We start from the raw sequence: 19950 nt of genomic DNA, 5'->3' as shown, positions 1-19950 counted from the left end.
ATTTCAGGGAAGGTGTTTTTAGACTAATACTTGAAAGAGACAGTTGACTTAGGAGGAAAGGTTGAATAGGCTCGGTCAATATCCACTGCAAGTCATTCAATTGAAACAGGTCATATCTTGAAAGGTCTTGGTGGGGTTTGGGGGAGGGAAGTGACAGATGTTGGAGAGTTTGCCTCCTCTTCTAGGACAATCTCGAACAAAGGCTGTCTGTTTAGAAACCAGGAGTCAGCCATTTAAGATAGGGATGAGGAGTGTTTTCTTTTCTCTCAGAGCTTTTAGTCTTTGGAACTCTCTTTCTGAAAAACTGGTAGAAACAAAGTCTCTGAATTGTTTTCAGGCCAAGGTAGCTAGATTCTTGGTCAACATGTTTTATGTTGTCTCGTGGTCAGTATACCTTTAAGAGACTGCTCAGAATACCATCACTGCATCATAATAGAGTCATAGAGATGTACAACATGGAAACAGACCATTCGGTCCAATTCATCTGTGCCGATCAGATATTCCAAACCAGCCTAGTCCCACCAGCCAGCACCTGGCCTATATCCCTCTAAACCCTTCCTATTTATATACCCATCCAGATGCCTTTTAATTGTTGCAATTGTACTAATCTCAACCACTTCCTCTGGCAACTCATTCCATACACGTACCACCCTCTTTGTAAAAAAGTTGCCTTTTAGGTCCCTTTTATATCTTTCCTTTTATATCTAGTTCTGGACCTTCCCAATCCAAGGAAAAGACCTTGTTCATTTACCCTATCCATGCCCTTCATTCTATAAACCTCTTTAAGGTCACCCCTCAGCCTCCGACGCTCAAGGGAAAAACAGCCCCATCCTATTCAGTCTTTCCCTCTAGCTCAAATCCTCCAACCCTGGCAACATCTTGTAAATCTTTCCTGAACCCGTTCAAATTTCACAAAATCCTTCCAATAGGAAGGAGACCAGATTTGCATGCAATATTCCAAAAATGGCCTGACCAATGTCCTGTACAGCTGCAACATGTGCTCCCAACTCCTGTACTCAATAATCTAACCAATAAAGGAAAGCATACCAAATGCCTTTTTCACTATCTCATCTATCTGCGACTCTACTTTTAAGGAGCTATGAACCTGCACTCCAAGGTCTCTTCGTTCAGCAACACTCCCCAGGACCTTACCATTTAGTGTATAAGTCCCACTAATTGATTTCCCAAAATGCAGCATCTCGCATTGATCCTCCCTACCCTTTATCTTAGCCTGCTTGGCTCTCTCTCTCTCTTATTCCTGATGAAGAGCTTATGCTCGAAACGTCGAATTCTCTATTCCTGAGATGCTGCCTGGCCTGCTGTGCTTTGACCAGCAACACATTTGCAGCTAAATAAAAGTCCATCTGCCATTCCTCAGCCCATTGGCTCATCTGATCAAGATCTCATAATGTGAGGTAACCTGCTTCACTGCCCACAACACCTCCAATTTTGGTGTCACCTACAAATTTACGAACTATATCTCTTGTGCTCCCATCAAAATCATTCATATAAATGAAGAAAAGTTGTGGACCTCATGGGCCTCCAGTCTGAAAAACACCATTCCACCACTACCCTTTGTTTTCTATCTTTGAGCCAGTTCTGTATCCAAATGGCTAGTTCTTTCTGTATTCCACGAGATCTAACCTTGCTAACCAGTCTCCCATGAGGATCCTTGTCGAACGCCTTACTGAAGTCTATATAGATCATGTCCACCGCTCTGCCCTTATCAATATGTTACCTGAGAGTATGAATCAAGCATAGTAGTGGGAGGTTGTGCATGGAGTCAGAGGAGGTAGGGGAAGTGCTAAATTAATATTTTTCATCAGTATTCACATTAGAAAAAAACAATGTGGTCAAGGAGAATACTGAGATACAGACGATTAGACTAAATGGGATTGAATACATAAGGAGGAGGTATTAGCAATTCTGGAAAGTATAAAAATAAATAAGTCCCCTGGGGGGATGGGGTTTATCCTAGAATTCTCTGAGAAGCCAAGGAGGAGATTGCTAAGCCTCTGGCTTTCATCTTTATGTTGTCATTGTCTACAGGAATAATTCCAGAAGACTGGAGGATAACAAATGTTGTTCCCTTGTTTAAGGACGGGAGTAGAGACAATCATGGAAATTATAGACCTGTGAGCCTTACTTTGGTTGTGGTAAAGTGTTGGAAAGGGTTATAAGCAATAGGACTTACAATCATCTACAGATGAATAAGTTGATTAGGGATAGACAACACAGTTTTGAAAGATAGGTTGTGCCTCGCAAACCTTATTGAGTTCTTTGAGAAGGTGACCAAACAGGTAGGTGAGGGTAAAGCAGTTGATGTGGTATATATGGATTTTAGTAAGGTGTTTGATAAGGTTCCCCACGGTAGGCTACTGCACAAAACATGGAGTCATGGGATTGAGGGTGATTTAGCAGTTTGGATTAGAAGTTGGCTACCTGAAAGAAGACAGAGGGTGGTAGTTGATAGGAAATATTCATCCTGGAGTTCAGTTACTAGTGGGGTAACGCAAGAATCTGTTTTGGGTCCACTGGTGTTTGTAATTTATATAAATGACCTGGATGAAGACATAGAAGTTGGGTTAGTAAATTTCTGGATGACACTAAGGTCGGTAGATAGTAACAAAGGATGTTGTAGGTTACAGAGGGGTGTAGATAAGCTGCAGAGCTGGGCGGAGAGGTGACAAGTAGAGTTTATTGCAGAAAAGTGTGAGGTGCTTGAGTTTGGAAGGAGTAACAGGAATGCAGAGTACTGGGTTAATGGTAAGATTCTTGGTAGTGTCGATGAGCAGAGAGATCTCAGTGTCCATATACGTAGATCCCTCAAAGTTGCCACCCAGGTTGGTAGGGTTGTTAAGAAGGTGTACAATGTATTAGCTTTTATTAGTAGAGGGATTGAGTTCCAGAACCATGAGATCGTGCTGCACCTGTACAAAACTCTGGTGCGGCCGCACGTGGAGTATTGCATACAGTTCTGGTCACCACATTATTGGAAGGATATGGAAGCTTTGGAAAGGGTTCAGAGGAGATCTACCAGGATGTTGCCTGGTATGGAGGGAAGGTCTTACAAGGAAAGGCTAAGGGACTTGAGGCTGTTTTCATTGGAGGGAAGAAGGTTGAGCAGTGAGTTAATTGAGACGTATAAGATAAAGAGAGGGTTAGATAGGGTGGAGAGTGAGAGCATTTTTCCTTGGATGGTGATGGCTAGCACGAGGGGGCATAGCTTTAAATTGAGAAGTGATGGATATAGGAGAGATGTCAGAGGTAGTTTCTTTACTCAGAGAGTAGCAGGGGCATGGAATGCACTGCCTGCAACAGTAGATTCGCCAACTTTTAAGGGCATTTAAATGTTCATTGGATAGGCATATGGAGGAGAATTGAATCGTGTAGGTTAGATGGGCTTCAGATTGGTTCCACAGGTCAATGCATCATTGAGGGCTAAAGGGCCTGTACAACCCCTGTAATGTTCTACGTTCTAAAGATCTCCCACTCCATCTTATCTTGGATTACTTGAAGCATGACACTGCACTGTAATACCTTAATGTTAGCCCAGACACTCAATACCAGTGGCGTGTAATGTTTGTACGTAGTTAGTTACTATTGTCTGTTGGATCCTTCAATACTACAGTGTTCATACCCAGTTTTGTATGTTACAAGAGCTAAACTAAGTAGTACAACCTCAGGTGAAATAACTGTTGGAGGCAAATTCACACTATGGTAACAGCAATGGCTGTCCATAAAGGACTCTGATACCCAGCAGTAAATACATGAAAAACTAACTGAAGACCAACTGGACAAAGGACAAATCATCAACAAATTGGTTGAAATGACAACTCCTGGGAAAGTGGATTAAGGCTGTTCTTTCCAACCAAACTGATCTTGGCTTCATCAAGTTAGACTTCATGAAATTTCTTTCCAATTTATTCTAATTTTGGAAATGTGGATTTCTTGAAATGGAGGCCAAAGGTTTTAGTTTTAGTCTGTTTTAAGATGTCAGAAACATAAATTTGGCAAAGTAACCTATGTACATCATTTTCAAGGAAGCAAACAATTTAACAGTTCTGTACAGATGTTTGATTCTGGGATTGGTCTCCGATGGTCGGTCAGGTTCTCTGTGGGACTGAGATGAGTTGGTCAGAGAGCACACAGTCCTGCAGCTTGTCTCAGTGAAGCCCTGTGACCTTCTGTGACTGTGTCTCAGCCACATTCTCTTTCTCAAACGATTTGGATTATCCTATGTAAATGCTCAGGTGTCCAGGAAGCTGCCCTGCTTTGGAGACAGACTGGAACACAGACGTCTCTGTCTATCTTGCGGTGATCCTGAGAAGGTCTTCGGAAGGATGTAACATTCACCTGTTCTTGCTGTTCTTAATGGATTACTGTTACATTCAATCGACAGACACAAACCCATTCTGGATCTTGTTACTTTGGCAACAATGTGAACAGGTACCTGTTCATTTCCTGCTTCAGCTTTAAGACTTTAGCATTTGTGATAAACTTTGTGAAACTGCAGGTCGAGTCCTGTAGAATCCACCTCAACAATTGAGTGGCACTGCGCGGAGTGAGAGATCAGTGAAGCTGGTGCAGACTCCGTATGTTGTGTATGTGTATGTGGCTCCTTGAGGTAAGGTGAGACCAGGAGTCTTAGTTTGTGTTAACAGCTAATTCCAAGAGTCCTTTCCGTCAGCCTCACAGGTGAAGCCGTGCTGGAGTGTTGCTGTGTGTCTGTTGAAAGGAGTGACTCTGATAAACCAGCTCTTCACTTGGGGACACCATCATTGAACACAGACCCTCGTGGCTTTTCAACACACTGCTGAAATATTTCAGCTCTTCGTTCAGCTGTTTAATTTCCTTCCTTAGGGCAGCATTTTCTTTCTCTAAGTATTCACTTTCCTGCAGAAGAAAACAAAAATAAAATATTGGAGGACCTTTCTGAAAAGTTTTATCAAAGCTCAAAGGTTGGTGTGGGAGAGACGATTTGAATTGCTGGAACATGGACAAGTTCTGGGGAAGTGGGAGCTGTACCGATGGGATAATGTTCACCAGGGCCATATTGAGATTAATGTTCTGGCAAACTGTATAACTAAGAAAGTAGAGCAGGCTTTAAACCAGTAAGAGTGAGGAGTAAGTACTGAGGGAAAATGTGATACATTAAAGAGAAATGATAAGGCAAGAGAATAAGGTAGCAATAAGAGAAGTTATAATGAGAGGATGACAGGAAGCAGCAGAGCGTATAATCTTCAGAGTGTGCCAACAGATAAAGCTACAAGCTGTGAAAATGGTACAAAGACGGAACTAAAGGCTATATATCTGCACATGGCACTTGTAATAAACAGATGAGTGGTATGCTCAAATAGAAATAGATTTGTCAGATCTGATAACCAACACAAAGCAAGGAGTGCAAAATGTCAAATACAGGAACCTGAATGTTGTAAGTCTCTTGCAATATTTGGGGCGAACAGGAAGCTAAAAAAATTGAGGAAGGGTTAATTAGGAATGACACTACTACAACAAGATGTGGAGGAGCTGGTGTTGGACTGGGGTGGACAAGGTTAAAAATCACACAACACTGGGTTATAGTCCATAAGGTATGGCTTTCAGAGCGCTGCTCCTTGATCAGGTAGCTGTAGAGCAGGACCAAGACAGAATTTATAGCAAAAGATTACAGTGTCATACAACTGAAATAATATATTGAACAAAGCTAAATGCTGTTAAGTATTTCATCTTTTGGAATGGGTTGCAGTTTTCAGTTCATTAAATAGAACTAGAACCAGTCTGTCTCAAGATTGGGATACAGACAGATTCTGACCTCACACGTTTAATGCATTGTCTGAGCTGAAGTGTCACCTTTTTTATAAAACCTTAGGTTAACTCAAGAAGGTGACTTAAAAGAAGTTCTGGGATTTACATATTAATGAACCAAAACCTGCAACCCATTCTAAAAGATGAAAGATTGTTCAATACATTATTTCAGTTGCATGACACTAATATTTTTCTATAAATTCTATGTCTTGTGGTCCTGCTTCACAGCTACCTGATGAAGGAGCAGTGCTCTGAAACTGGTGTTTCCAAATAACCCTGTTGGACTAGAACCTGATGTTGTGTGATTTTTAACTACAACAAGAGAATGACCTTACTTCCAAAGACCAGGATGTAGAATAGCTTTGGGCATAGATCACGAATAAAATAGTAAAAAGCCACTCCTGGGTATAAGTGTACAGGTTCCATAACAGAAACCACTTCATAGGACTGAAAATATCAGAAGAAATAATGTGCCTTATGAGAAAGATAGAAATTATTTTAATTAACTTATACCTTGAACATATCAATTGGCAAAGACAGCCTGGGAACTGAAATCTGAAAATATTGTGAAGACAGTTTCCTTAGCATGTTCTAGAATCAAGCAGAAGGAAGACTTCTATTTTCAAGTATTCATTTATTATTGTGGGTATCACTGGCTGGGCTAGCAGTTATTGCCTGTTCCTGGTTGACCTTGAGAAAATGGTGGTAATAAGCCATCTTGAACCATGCAGTCCATTTGCTGTAGGTAGACCCGCAATGCCATTAGGGAGAGAATTCCAAGATTTTGATCCAATGACATTGAAGGAATGGCAATATATTTCTAAGTCAGGATGGTGAGTAGCTTGGAGGGGAACTTGAAGGTGGTGCTGTTCCAATGTATCTGCTGCCCCCGTCCCTCTAATTGGAAGTTCTCCTGGGTTTGGAAGATGTTGTCTAAGGATCTTTGGTGAATGTCTGCAGTGCATCTTGTAGGTAGTTTGTGTTTCACTAACTTGATTGAGGTTTTTTTTTGAAGTGACAAAGAATATTGATGAAGGCAGAGCACTGGACATTGTCTATATAGACCAGCAAGGCATTCAACAAGGTTCTGCATGATAGGCTAGTTAGCAAGGTTAGAACACATGCGATCTGGGCGAGTTATCCAGTTGATACAAAATTGGCTTGAAGATAGGAAACAGAGTGTGATGATGGAGGGTTATTTTTCAGACTGGACACCTGTGACTAGTGGTGTGCCACAAAGATCACTGCTGAGTCCACCGCTTTCTAACATTTATATAAATGTTAAGTATATGAGGTATGGTTAGTAAGTTTGCAGGTGACACCAAAAGGTGGTATTGCGGACAATGGAGAAGGCTACCGCAGAGTACAATTGGGCCTTGATCAGATGGGCCAGTGGGCTGAGGAGTGATAGATGGATTTTAATTTAGATAAATATAAAGTATATAAATCAGGACAGGACTTATATATTTAATGGTACGGTCCTGAGGAGTGCTGCTTAACAAAGAGACCTTGGAGTGCATGGTCCTTGTCCCTTGAAAGCAAGCCACGGTTGGACAGGATAGTAAAGAAGGCATATGGTATGCTTGCTTTTATTGATCAGTGCATTGAATATAGGAGCTGGGATGTCATGTTACTGCTGTACATTGGTTAGGCCACTTTTGGAAAACTGCATTCAGTTCTGGTGTCCTTACGACAGTAATGCTGATGTTAAACTTGGAAGAATTCGGAAAAGATTTACAATGATGTTGCGAGGGTTGGAGAGTTTGAGCTTTAGGGAGAGGCTGAATAGGTTGGCCTTGGAGTGTTGGAGGCTGAGGGATGACATTATAGAGTTTTATAACATCATGAGGCGTGTAAAGGTTAAATCACAAGGGTATGGGAGTCCAAATCTAGAAGGCATAAGATTAAAATGAGAGGAGAAAGATTTTAAAGGGTCCTGAGAGGCAACATTTTCACACAGAGGATGGTGCATGTATGGAATGAACAGCCAGAGGCAGTGGTGGAAGCTAGTACAATAACAACATATAAAAGGCATCTGGCTGGTTATAAGAACAGATAGAATTTAGAGGGATATAGGCAAAAGACACTAGGTCAGCTTGGGACGGGCTGATTGGTGTGGATGATTTGGACCAAAAGGTCTATTTTCATGCTGTATAATACGATGACTTTGAGTGTGAATGGTGCTGAACATTGGGCCATCACCAGAGAATAGCCCCACTTCTGACCTTAGGTGGAGGGAACATCATTGATGAAACAGCTGAAGCTTATTGGGCCTACCCTGACAAACTCCTGCAGAGATGTCCTGGAGCTAAGATGATTGATCTCCATTAACCATAACTATCTTTCTATGTGCCAGGTATGAGTCCAAGCAGCAGAGAGTTTATCTCCTGATTCCCATTGATTCCAGTTTTGTTTGGGCTCCTTCGTGCCATACTTGGTCAAATGCAGCCTTGATGTCAAGGTCTGTCACTCTCCCCTCCCCTCTGGAATTCAGTTCTTTTATCCATGTTTGGACCAAGGCTGTGATGAGGTCAGGAGCAGAGTGGCCCTGGTGGAACCCAAACTGGGTGTCACTGAGCAAATTATTGCTGAGCAGGTGCTGCTTGATAGCACTTTTGATGGCACCTTCCATCATTTTACTGATGATTGAGAGTAGACTCCCTCATCCATGAGGAATCTCTCAAACTCAATCTTCAGTAATGATCAATGATTCAGTCTTCACTGTTCCCTGGGGAACGTTATTCCCAATTTAACCACCCTCAGGATGAAAATAAAGTCCTCATCTCTGTTCTGATTTTCAGTCTACCTACAAGAGGAAACATCTTCAGGTTATCCACCCCATCCAGTCCCCCAAGGTCTTATGTCTCCTGGTGGAGGGAGGAACATATGGCCCCAGAGTTAATTGCTAACTAGAAACAGAGATATGTGTAAAAGGGTAAAAAATGAGGTCTGCAGATGCTGGAGATCACAGTTGAAAATGCGTTGCTGGTTAAAGCACAGCAGGTCAGGCAGCATCCAAGGAATAGGAAATTCGACGTTTCGGGCATAAGCCCTTCATCAGGAATGAGGAGAGGGTGGCAGGCAGGTTAAGATAAAAGGTAGGGAGGAGGGACTTGGGGGAGGGGCGATGGAGATGTGATAGGTGGAAGGAGGTCAAGGTGAGGGTGATAGGCCGGAGTGGGGTGGGGGCGGAGAGGTTAGGAAGAAGATTGCAGGTTAGGAGGGTGGTGCTGAGTTGAGGGAACCGACTGAGACAAGGTGGGGGGAGGGGAAATGAGGAAACTGGAGAAATCCGAGTTCATCCCTTGTGGTTGGAGGGTTCCCAGGCGGAAGATGAGGCGTTCTTCCTCCAACCGTCGTGTTGTTATGTTTTGCAGGTGGAGGAGTCCAAGGACTTGCATGTCCTCGGTGGAGTGGGAGGGAGAGTTAAAGTGTTGAGCCACGGGGTGGTTGGGTTGGTTGGTCCGGGCGTCCCTGAGGTGTTCTCTGAAGCGTTCCGCAAGTAAGCGGCCCATCTCCCCAATGTAGAGGAGGCCACATCGAGTGCAGCGGATGCAATAGATGATGTGTGTGGAGGTACAGGTGAACTTGTGGCGGATATGGAAGGATCCCTTGGGGCCTTGGAGGGATGTGAGGGAGGAGGTGTGGGCGCAAGTTTTACATTTCCTGCGGTTGCTCCCTTCGTGAGCGTTCCGCAAAGACCGCTCCCTTCGTGAGCGTTCCGCAAAGACCACTCCCTTCGTGAGCGTTCCGCAAAGACCACTCCCTTCGTGACTCCCTCGTCAGGTCCACACCCCCCACCAACCCAACCTCCACTCCCGGCACCTTCCCCTGCAACCGCAGGAAATGTAAAACTTGCGCCCACACCTCCTCCCTCACATCCCTCCAAGGCCCCAAGGGATCCTTCCATATCTGCCACAAGTTCACCTGTACCTCCACACACATCATCTATTGCATCCGCTGCACCTGATGTGGCCTCCTCTACATTGGGGAGACGGGCCGCTTACTTGCGGAACGCTTCAGAGAACACCTCAGGGACGCCCGGACCAACCAACCCAACCACCCCGTGGCTCAACACTTTAACTCTCCCTCCCACTCCACCGAGGACATGCAGGTCCTTGGACTCCTCCACCGGCAAAACATAACAATACGACGGCTGGAGGAAGAGCGCCTCACCTTCCGCCTGGGAACCCTCCAACCACAAGGGATGAACTCGGATTTCTCCAGTTTCCTCATTTCCCCTCCCCCCACCTTGTCTCAGTCGGTTCCCTCAACTCAGCACCGCCCTCCTAACCTGCAATCTTCTTCCTAACCTCTCCGCCCCCACCCCACTCCAGCCTATCACCCTCACCTTGACCTCCTTCCACCTATCACATCTCCATCGCCCCTCCCCCAAGTCCCTCCTCCCTACCTTTTATCTTAACCTGCCTGCCACCCTCTCCTCATTCCTGATGAAGGGCTTATGCCCGAAACGTCGAATTTCCTATTCCTTGAATGCTGCCTGACCTGCTGTGCTTTAACCAGCAACGCATTTTCATATGTGTAAAAGGGCCAACGTATTGCTGATTGAATTGACAATCAGAATAGCCTACTCCTGCTGATACTTTCCATCTTCTCATCTTCAATCTGGAAGAACACTGGTCACTGACGTACTGGTGACTTTTCCAGAAAGTCACTCTCATTAATCAGATAAAAATAACACATTTTTCGTCCTCCTTATGCCTACCCGGGCAGGGTCATGTCAGACGATTGGAAATTTGTTGGAAACCATTCTCACCCACACTGTCTAGTTTGTGACTCCAGGACTAAGTACAACATAACCAGGTGAACTATAGTCAGGCCTGAGGCAACTGAGTCTCTAACTCAAACCTCATTGTCTCTACTGTTTGGTTATAACAGGACATAGATCTAATTGTACAGGCTCATAAACACAGAATTTCTGGGGATGAAAACCCTATTTGTTTTAGAAGTGGATTAAAATAGACATGATGAGAAAGAGAGAGGAAAAAAAATAGAGAAAGGCCAATGAGAGGGAGAAGGCGTTCCGCAAGGACCACTCCCTTCGTGACTCCCTTGTCAGATCCACACCCCCCACCAACCCAACCTCCACCCCCGGCACCTTCCCCTGCAACCGCAGGAAATGTAAAACTTGCGCCCACACCTCCACACTCACTTCCCTCCAAGGCCCCAAGGGATCCTTCCATATCCGTCACAAGTTCACCTGTACCTCCACACACATCATCTATTGCATCCGCTGCACCCGATGTGGCCTCCTCTATATTGGTGAGACAGGCCGCTTACTTGCGGAACGCTTCAGAGAACACCTCTGGGCCGCCCGAACCAACCAACCCAATCACCCCGTGGCTCAACACTTTAACTCCCCCTCCCACTCCACCGAGGACATGCAGGTCCTTGGACTCCTCCACCGGCAGAACACAACTACACGACGGCTGGAGGAGGAGCGCCTCATCTTCCGCCTGGGAACCCTCCAACCACAAGGTATGAATTCAGATTTCTCCAGCTTCCTCATTTCCCCTCCCCCCACCTTGTCTCAGTCGGTTCCCTCAACTCAGCACCGCCCTCCTAACCTGCAATCCTCTTCCTGACCTCTCCGCCCCCACCCCACTCCGGCCTATCACCCTCACCTTGACCTCCTTCCACCTATCCCACCTCCATCGCCCCTCCCCCTAGTCCCTCCTCCCTACCTTTTATCTCAGCCTGCTTGGCTCTCTCTCTCTTATTCCTGATGAAGGGCTTATGCTCGAAACGTCGAATTCTCTATTCCTGAGATGCTGCCTAACCTGCTGTGCTTTGACCAGCAACACATTTGCAGCAGCGATTTCTTGTATCAAGCCTTAAGTAGATTCTTGGTCAGGAACATTGTGATTCTTTCATTTCAGAATCTAAGACGGTTACTGTGTTAACTTGGATTAGTGGTGCTGGAAGAGCACAGCAGTTCAGGCAGCATCTGAGGAGCAGTAAAATCGACGTTTCGGGCAAAAGCCCTTCATCAGGAATACGGGCTTTTGCCCGAAACATCGATGTTACTGCTCCTCAGATGCTGCCTGAACTGCTGTGCTCTTCCAGCACCACTAATCCAGAATCTGGTTTCCAGCATCTGCAGTCATTGTTTTTACCCAGTGTGTTAACCTGGCTGAACCAACCAACTGCAGGAAATGTGCAGGTCACCAGCAACTTACAAACCAAATTCACTGCTTCCTCTGACAGTTTCACATTCATGACAACCACAGCAATATCTCAAACTGAACAGTTTCTCACATAAACTTTGCACTCTCGCTGCATTTGAGTGACAGATGATGGCATGTATATGATATCCTATGTATTATTTATTAGATACCACACACCATATATGACACAATATATACTATGGAGTGTATGCTGTGTATTGCATTTTATATATTGAATGTTACAGTAATTCCCACAAAAGCAATGTGTTTCACTGTTTGCTGAGGGTTACATATATTTTCCAGAGAGAGGGAACAGGATACCACACATCTCTCTTTGTTTGAATGAATGAGAGAGGGTGGTTTTCAGTTTGACGTGGAGATAAAATTACTTCCACTCTTTACAGAAACCTGCACTCAGATGCACTCAGACACCGTGGGATCTTGAGCAACAGGGAGTGGCTCAGACACAAACCACTGTCTATCAGATGAACATACAGAGCAGCACAAAGACAACATCTCAAACTGTCCTCATAAAGTCAGCACAGGATGAAAGTTGAATCAAAAGTGTGGAATAGACCAGAGGCATCATGATGGAGGAAACTTTGAAACAAAGAGCAGGAACGGTTTGGAAAGCACAGCCTGTGAAGTGAAGGACAGTGACGAATTGGTCAGATCACCTCATTCTTCAAATAAAACTTTCGCATTTTCAGCTAGATTTGACAGGCAAACATCTCCATTAGCATCTTACCTTCAACAGTGCGGCACTCCCACAGTACTGACCCTCTGACCGTGCAGCACTCCCTCAGCACTGACCTTCCAACAGTGCTGCGCTCCCTCAGTACTGACCTTCCGACAGTGCAGTGCTCTCTCAGAGCCTGACCTTCCAAAAGTGCTGCACTCCCTCAGCACTGACCCTCCGAAAATGCGGTGCTCCCTCAGTGCTGTTCATCCAATAATGCAGTACTTCCTCAGTACTGATCCTCTGACAGTGCTGCATTCCCTCAGTACTGACCTTCTGACCATGCTGCATTCCCTCATTACTGACCCTCCAACAGTGTGACAATCCCTCAGCATTGACTCTCTGGCAATGCGGCACTCCCTCCAACAGTGCAGTACTTCATCATAGGTGAGGTGATGGCCTAGTGGTGTTATCACTGGACTGTTAATCCAGAGACCCAGTTAATGTTCTAGGGACCTGGGTTTGAATCCTGCCACAGCAGATGGTGGAATTTGAATTTAAGAAAAATTCTGGAATTAAGAGTCTCATGATGACCATGAACCTTGAAAAACCCATCTGATTCACGAATGTGACTCCAGACCCATAGCAATGTGGTTGACTCCAAACTGCCCTCTAGTCAATTAAGAATGTGCAATAAATACTGACCTAGCTAGAGATCCCCACATCTCATGAATAAATAAAAAAAACTCCCTCAGTACTGACCCTCTGACAGTGCCCGCTCCGTTACGCTGATCTTCTGACTGTGAAGCCCTGATAGTTATCCCAGTGGAAGTGTTAGTCCAGGTTATGAGGATTAATTTGCTGGAGTTTCCAGGATTGATAAGCTGACCAAGTTGAAACACACAGGGCTCTGTGGGGTAACAGAGATGCTGTTTCCCCCTGGGCTATGGGAATTCGGAACTCCAAAGCACAGTCACTGGTTCATGAGACAAAAAGAAGAAGAAAGGTCTTCATTTGGAGTGCTGGGAATCCTTGGAATTCTCTGTCCCCAAGGGTTGGGGAGTTTCAGTATGAAAGTCTGGAACAGACTGACTTTTCCTGTGAAAGGACATGGGGGATGTGCTCATGGGATTAGCCATGATTGTATAAAATGATCCTCCTCAATGGGCCGATTGGCTTTTATTGTATAGAAACAGTGCAGATAGATTTCCTATAATGATTCCTGAACTGTGAGCTGATTTGCTGTGGGAATTGAGTAGATTGAGCTATTAGTTCAAGCAGACTAAGTGGTGACTTGGGGGAGACCTCTGAGTTTGAAGGACCTTGAGGAGATGGGTGTAGAAAAACTTTAGGTGACATCAGAATAAGGGTCAAAATTACCTGACAGTCTTAAATAAAGCCTGTGGCAGTTTCAGGAGAAACGTTCTTCCCCAGGCAACACGGAGAGTGTGGGACCGGCTCCCACACAGAGTGGGTACAGAGAATAGCTTTGATATGTTAAAGGAAGAAGCTGGATAAACTCAAGGAAGGAGGAATGGAAGGAGATGGTGATCAGTTCAAATGTTTGGCTCGTGACAAGCAAATCTTTCAGTACTAAGTTAAACGCTTCGACAAAGGGTCAGTTAGACTTGAAACATCAACTCTTTTCTCTCCTTACAGATGCTGCCAGACTTGCTGAAAATTTCCAGCATTTTCTCTTTTTTGGTCTTCCAGTACTGAGTCGAAGTGCTGAATAGCCTGTTTTCATGCTGAAGACCAAACTTGTCCTCTGTACCTTCACTTAACACTTTAATCTGATCATGAAGCAGCTGTTGCCTGTTCTAGGATCTGTTAAGCCCTGTTCTCCGTTGCTTTGAGACTGTTTCCGGCGACTGAGGATGTCTATCCATTTGACCCCATCATCTTACCTGGTGTAGTGTATCTGCTTTCAGAGTCTGTCTCTGTCGACTCTTCTGAGCTGCAAGTCGATTCTTTTCCCTTCGCATGACCTTCTTTGTTTCTTCAAAGTTTTCCTGGAACATGGGAAAGACGGATCACATTATTTTCCCATCAGTCTGGATACAGAATGTGTGCAGTGTCTGTTTTGTGTACGATGTACTGTGTAAGGTTAGATCGGAGCTGGATCGTGGTGTTTGAAAGGTTTGCGTTCCATTTCAGTCAGCTCTAGCTGCTGCTGCTGTCTCTGACCCAGAATATCCTCCTTCTGGGAGGTCTCACTCCCCAGTATGTGGCCAATTTACATTTTATATCGTGCCCCCATGTGACAAGTAACATAAACAGCTTTCAGGCAGCACTGTGACTCACTCAGACTCATTGTCAGTGCCAATGGAATCTTTCAGGTTGCCCACTGTGTAACTAAAGTATTCACCTTTGATCTGTAATTCTGATTTACAGCACAGCAAGCATGTACGATCGGTAATTAATTGCTCTGCCACTTGTTCTGGACCCTCTAATCCATTTGAACCAGTCTACACCAATGGATATTGCTGTTCTCTCTTCTCAGCTCACATTCAATCAACACCAACTCCCAACTTCCTGACGCCAGCCTCAATGTTTCTGAAATAGACAGAAGAAGCAAACCACCTCCTGCTGCTTTTTGTAAGCTCTGTGCCAGGTGTCGAGGAAACCTTCATGATCTCTTTCACAACAGAAGTACAGGAACAGAAGGTTCAGCCCCATGACCCCATCTCGCCACTGAATCACACTGTGGCACCTATCTCACCTCCACCTCCCCAGATGTGCTCTGAATCCCTTAAACCACTTTCCTAACTCAACCTTTGTTTCAAAAATAACAACACGTTCACACCAGAGAGAAACAGACAGTGAGAGAAACAGAGAGATAGAGAGTGAGAGAAACAGAGATATAGAGTGAGAGAAACAGAGAGATTTACAGAAAGTGAGAGCGACACAGAGATAAAGAGGGAGAGATCCAATCTTCTCTCCCCATTCAGAATCCCCTGGCTCTCATATTAACAGTTGAATTTTTTTACTAGGGTTTTACAAGTTGAACCTGTCAAAATCTTCACTTAATCACTTTGATTAATCCAGCTTTAAAATCCCACATTGCTACAAACTGCCATCAAAATCTCACCCTAATGATTCCTGAATGAAAATAAAAATAAACACTCTTTTACAAAATAGAAATCATGGATAACCCAGAAATTAACTTTACACAAAGTGACTAAATGTGCAGAACTAATCATTATTTGAACTTTCAAAATATGTGACCAGTCTTTCTTTTATTCCAGAAGATGAAGAATGGCTTTATACATCAGATAAAAGAATGAAATTATGTTCAGAGTGTCTTTAACAATCCATGTTAGAGAATGAACACATTCCACATCTTGCAGAGCATTGTTCCCACAGACTAAAATGCTCTATACTGTCCCCATCAAACACTCCCAGGACAGCAACAGCACAGGGTTAGGTACAGAGTAAAGCTCTCTCTACATTGTCCCTCATCAAACATACCCAGGACAGGGACAGCATGGGGTTAGATACAGTATAAAGTTCCCTTTACATGGTCCCCATCAAATATTCGCAGAACAGGGACAATACTCCTGGTGAAGCTGAAAATAGTAAAGCAATTGATAATTGAGCATTTCTCATTGTTTCCTTTTCAGAAAATAAAATGTACAACTGTGGAAGTGAGTCTTGAAACTATCTGAAGGTGGTTTGGTGTGATGCTGGGACAGTGGTGTGTGGTGTAGAATTGAGTTGTTCGGAAGTGGGACTGCACCATGAAAAGCTCCTGGCCCACAGTGTGTGAGAGAGAGCGCAGTGGTTGACAGAAATGTTACAGGAACAGGTTGTGAGAGACATACATTCCCAGTGAATAACAGGCCATTTGTGAACAGAACATCAATTTTTTTTGTAAATTAAGATATTCTTTTTGTGATAAAATGATTCAAACTTTGAAAAAGAAACCATTTAGATAAAAACAGTTGAGAGTAATTGAGCATTGTATGGTTTGGACTGGGTCTTGGCTGGGAGCTGAACAAGGGAGAGAGCTCCAGCAAAATATTTAGCTGGAGGAGGTTCCAGCATCAGCTCTCCCTGTGAAGAGGCTGGGAATGAATAACAACTAGCTGTACATGGTACTGTTCAAATTCAGGCATTGAGGGACAGCCTCTCACTGCTTTATACCATGCAGCCTTTTCCCATGCAGAGTGATGGTAAGTTTCTGATAAAGCTAGTGGAACTTTTAAAACCACCATCTTGACAGATTGCAGCTTCAGGCTCTTGGCTAAGGTTCGGGGTGGTGAACTGACAAGAGGAGAGTAATCGAGCGCACTGTCCCTGAGCCTGAGCTGCATTGTCCAGCAAGAATTCAGCAACTGGCCTCACACTGAGGACCAGGAGAAATCTCCCAACTGCTCTCACTGACCAGGAGCTGTGCTAACCAGCCCGGGAAGGCTTGGGCATTTCCGGAAAGGAAATGAGAAATGTGGGAAATACAGGAAAGAAAACAGGTGCAGGCTGTGATAACATGGCCCAGTCGCTAAGAATTTACATTTAGACATATTAGTTCTGAGAAAAACTGGGCGAAACATTTAAAATGCAGTTTCAAACACAATATCTCTTCCACTGTACACTTGCTTAGATCTTTAACACCATCTTCACCATCTATCTGCCCCCTCCCACTGTCCCCACCCGATCCAACAACATTCCTCTTGAATGTACCTGTTTGCCATTGTAAGGCTGGTACCTGTTGTAGCCGCTGTCGCTGCTGTCAGAATCCTGAGCCATCCCTTTCGAAGTAATCCTTAGTGCACTCACCAGCAGTCTCACCGAACCTGCCTCTCATCTCACTTTTCTAAACTCTCAGCCTGCCTCTTCTGGTAATTAACACGGGCCCGTGAAGCTGGAAGTCATGTGATTGTGGCGGAAACTGTGTCACTCACGTCTGGGAATAGAAGCCCAAAAACCCAGCAAAAAACCCAAAGTCTCTCCGTGAGGGGGAGGCAGACAGAGAGAACCGACAAAAAAAACTACTGACAGAGACACTGAGAGCAGTTACAAACAAATTCATTGCAGAGAATTCACTTCAGAAAGGTCAGGATTTTCAAAGCTTAAACAAATTTTTAAAAAATCATTCAGGGAATGTGGGTGTCACTTTCCTGACCAGCACTTAATGCCCATCCCTACATGCCCCAGAGGGCACTAAAGAGTGAACCACGTTGCTGTGATTCAGGAGTCACATGTAGACCACCAGACTGCCTTCTGTAAAAGGCAGGAATGAACCAGATGGAAGTTGATGATAATCTTCAATGACAATCGTCATCTCCATTAAACCAGGTCTTGATGGTTGATTTTTATCAAACCCAGCTTTCATCACCTTCCTTGGTGGGCTTTGAACTCATATCCCCTAAGCATTAGTCTGGCATTTGCTGGATCACTAACCCTGACATTTCCGTTACACATAGAACATTACAGCGCATTACAGGCCCTCCGGCCCTTGATGTTGTGCCAATCTATTGAATCAATCTGAAGCCCGTCTAACCAAAATATTCCATTTTTGTCCATATGCCTATCTAATGACCGTTTAGATGCCCTTAAAGTTGGTGAGTCTACTACTGTTGCAGGCAGGGCGTTCCACACCCCTACTACTCTATGAGTAAAGAACCTACCTCTGACATCTGTCCTTATCTATCACCCCTCAATTTAAAGTTATGTCCCCTTGTGCTAGCTATCGCTATGCCAGGAAGAAGGCTTTCACTGTACACCCTATCTAACCCTCTGATTATCTTAGATGTCTCACTTAAGTCAACTCTCAACCTTCTCTCAAACAAAAACAGCCTCAAGTCCCTCAGCTTTTCCTTGTAAGACCATCCCTCTATACCAGGCAACATCCTAGTAAATCTCCTCTGAACCCTTTCCAAAGCTACCACATCCTTCCTATAATGTGGTGACCAGAACTCCATGCAATACTACAAATGTGGCCACACCAGGGTTTTGTACAGCTGCAGCATAATCTCATAGTTATGAAACTCAAACCTTCCACCAATAAAAGCTAACACACAGTATGCCTTCTTAATAACCCTATCAACCTAGTTGGCAACTTCCAAGGATCTATGTACCTGTTCACCAAGATGTCTCTGATCATCTACACTACCAAGAATCTTACCAGTAATCCAGTTCTCTGTATTCCTGTTACTCCTTCCAAAGTGAATCACCTCACACTTGTCCGCATTAAACTCCATTTGCCACCTCGCAGCCCAGCTCTGCAGCGTATCTATGCCTCTCTGTAACCTACAACATCCTTTGTCACTATCCACAACTCCACTGACCTCAGTGTCATCCACAAATTTACTAACTCATCCTTCTCTGCCCTCATCGAGGTCATTTATAAAAATGACAAACAACAATGGACCCAAAACAAATCCTTGCGGTACCCCACGAATAACTGAACTCCAGGATGAATATTTCACATCAACCACCACCCTCTGTCTTCTTACAACTAGCTAATTCCTGATCCAAATCACTAAATCATCCTCAATCCCATGCCTCCATATTTTGTGCAATAGCAAACACTAGGGAACCTTATCAAACCCCTTACTGAAATCCATATACACCACATCAACTGCTTTACCCTCATCCACCTGTTTGGTCGCCTTCGCAAATAATTCAATAAGATTTGTGAGGTACATCCTACCCTTCACAAAACCGTGCTGACTATCCCTAATTAACTTATTCATCTCTGGATGATTATAAATCCTATCTCTCGTAACTTTTTCCAACACTTTATCCACAACCGAAGTAAGGCTTACAGGTCTATAATTTCCAGAGTGGTCCCCCTCCCCTTCTTGAATGAGGGGACATTTGCTATCCTCCAGTCTTCTGGCACTATTCATGTAGACAATAACGACATTAAGTTAAATATGCTCCGGCCTGCAAGACAGAAATGTGTTCAGTGAAATCACCAAGATCATGTTTGACTGAGAAGGAATGTAGGAGACAATTATTCCTTCAATAACTTGTCAATTCCTTCATAATAACGCAAAGCACTTTGTCTTCTCACCTCAGCCCTGCATTGTGCCCCTCTCATTTGCACATTGATAGTACTCTGGTTCATTTATATAATCCATGGTGATCTCAAAAGTAGAAAGTGCCTAATGTGCAAAAAGTGAATTTCGAGCATTGAACGTCCTTGTGCAGGGAAAGTGTGAGAACTGATTCAAACCTTCACAGCAGCAATGAAGACTGACTGCAGGACTCACCCATTGATGGTGTGTGACTGAGAAGCAGACTAGACTGAGTTTCTAGTCTCTAATTAAC

General features: G+C 44.2%; 1 protein-coding gene across 1 annotated transcript; it reads right to left on the bottom strand.

The window, feature by feature from the left end:
- Positions 1 to 3896: 3896 nt before the first annotated feature.
- batf (basic leucine zipper transcription factor, ATF-like) lies at positions 3897 to 17508 on the bottom strand. The gene is made up of 3 exons (XM_060828625.1): positions 17356 to 17508; positions 14580 to 14684; positions 3897 to 4896 (listed from the first exon to the last, which is right to left on the bottom strand). The coding sequence occupies exons 1-3, from the start codon at positions 17419 to 17421 to the stop codon at positions 4693 to 4695; spliced, it is 375 nt and encodes a 124-aa protein (XP_060684608.1). The 5' UTR covers positions 17422 to 17508; the 3' UTR covers positions 3897 to 4692.
- Between the last annotated feature and the right edge of the window lie 2442 nt (positions 17509 to 19950).

Source organism: Hemiscyllium ocellatum, chromosome 8 (assembly GCF_020745735.1).
Source record: "Hemiscyllium ocellatum isolate sHemOce1 chromosome 8, sHemOce1.pat.X.cur, whole genome shotgun sequence".
Classification (NCBI taxonomy): Eukaryota; Metazoa; Chordata; class Chondrichthyes; order Orectolobiformes; family Hemiscylliidae; genus Hemiscyllium; species Hemiscyllium ocellatum.
Note: the sequence above shows the minus strand (reverse complement) of the source record. Positions and strands in the feature narration are given on the sequence as shown.

Bases quoted from the DNA above. Each gene is read 5' to 3' on its own strand.
- batf (XM_060828625.1), bottom strand. From the start codon at position 17,421: ATGGCTCAGGATTCTGACAGCAGCGACAGCGGCTACAACAGGTACCAG. The intron at 14,685-17,355 runs GTACATTCAAGA...CCCATGTTCCAG, and splicing joins AGCCTTACAATGGCAAACAG to GAAAACTTTGAAGAAACAAA. The intron at 4,897-14,579 runs GTAAGATGATGG...TTTCTTCTGCAG, and splicing joins AAGCAGATACACTACACCAG to GAAAGTGAATACTTAGAGAA.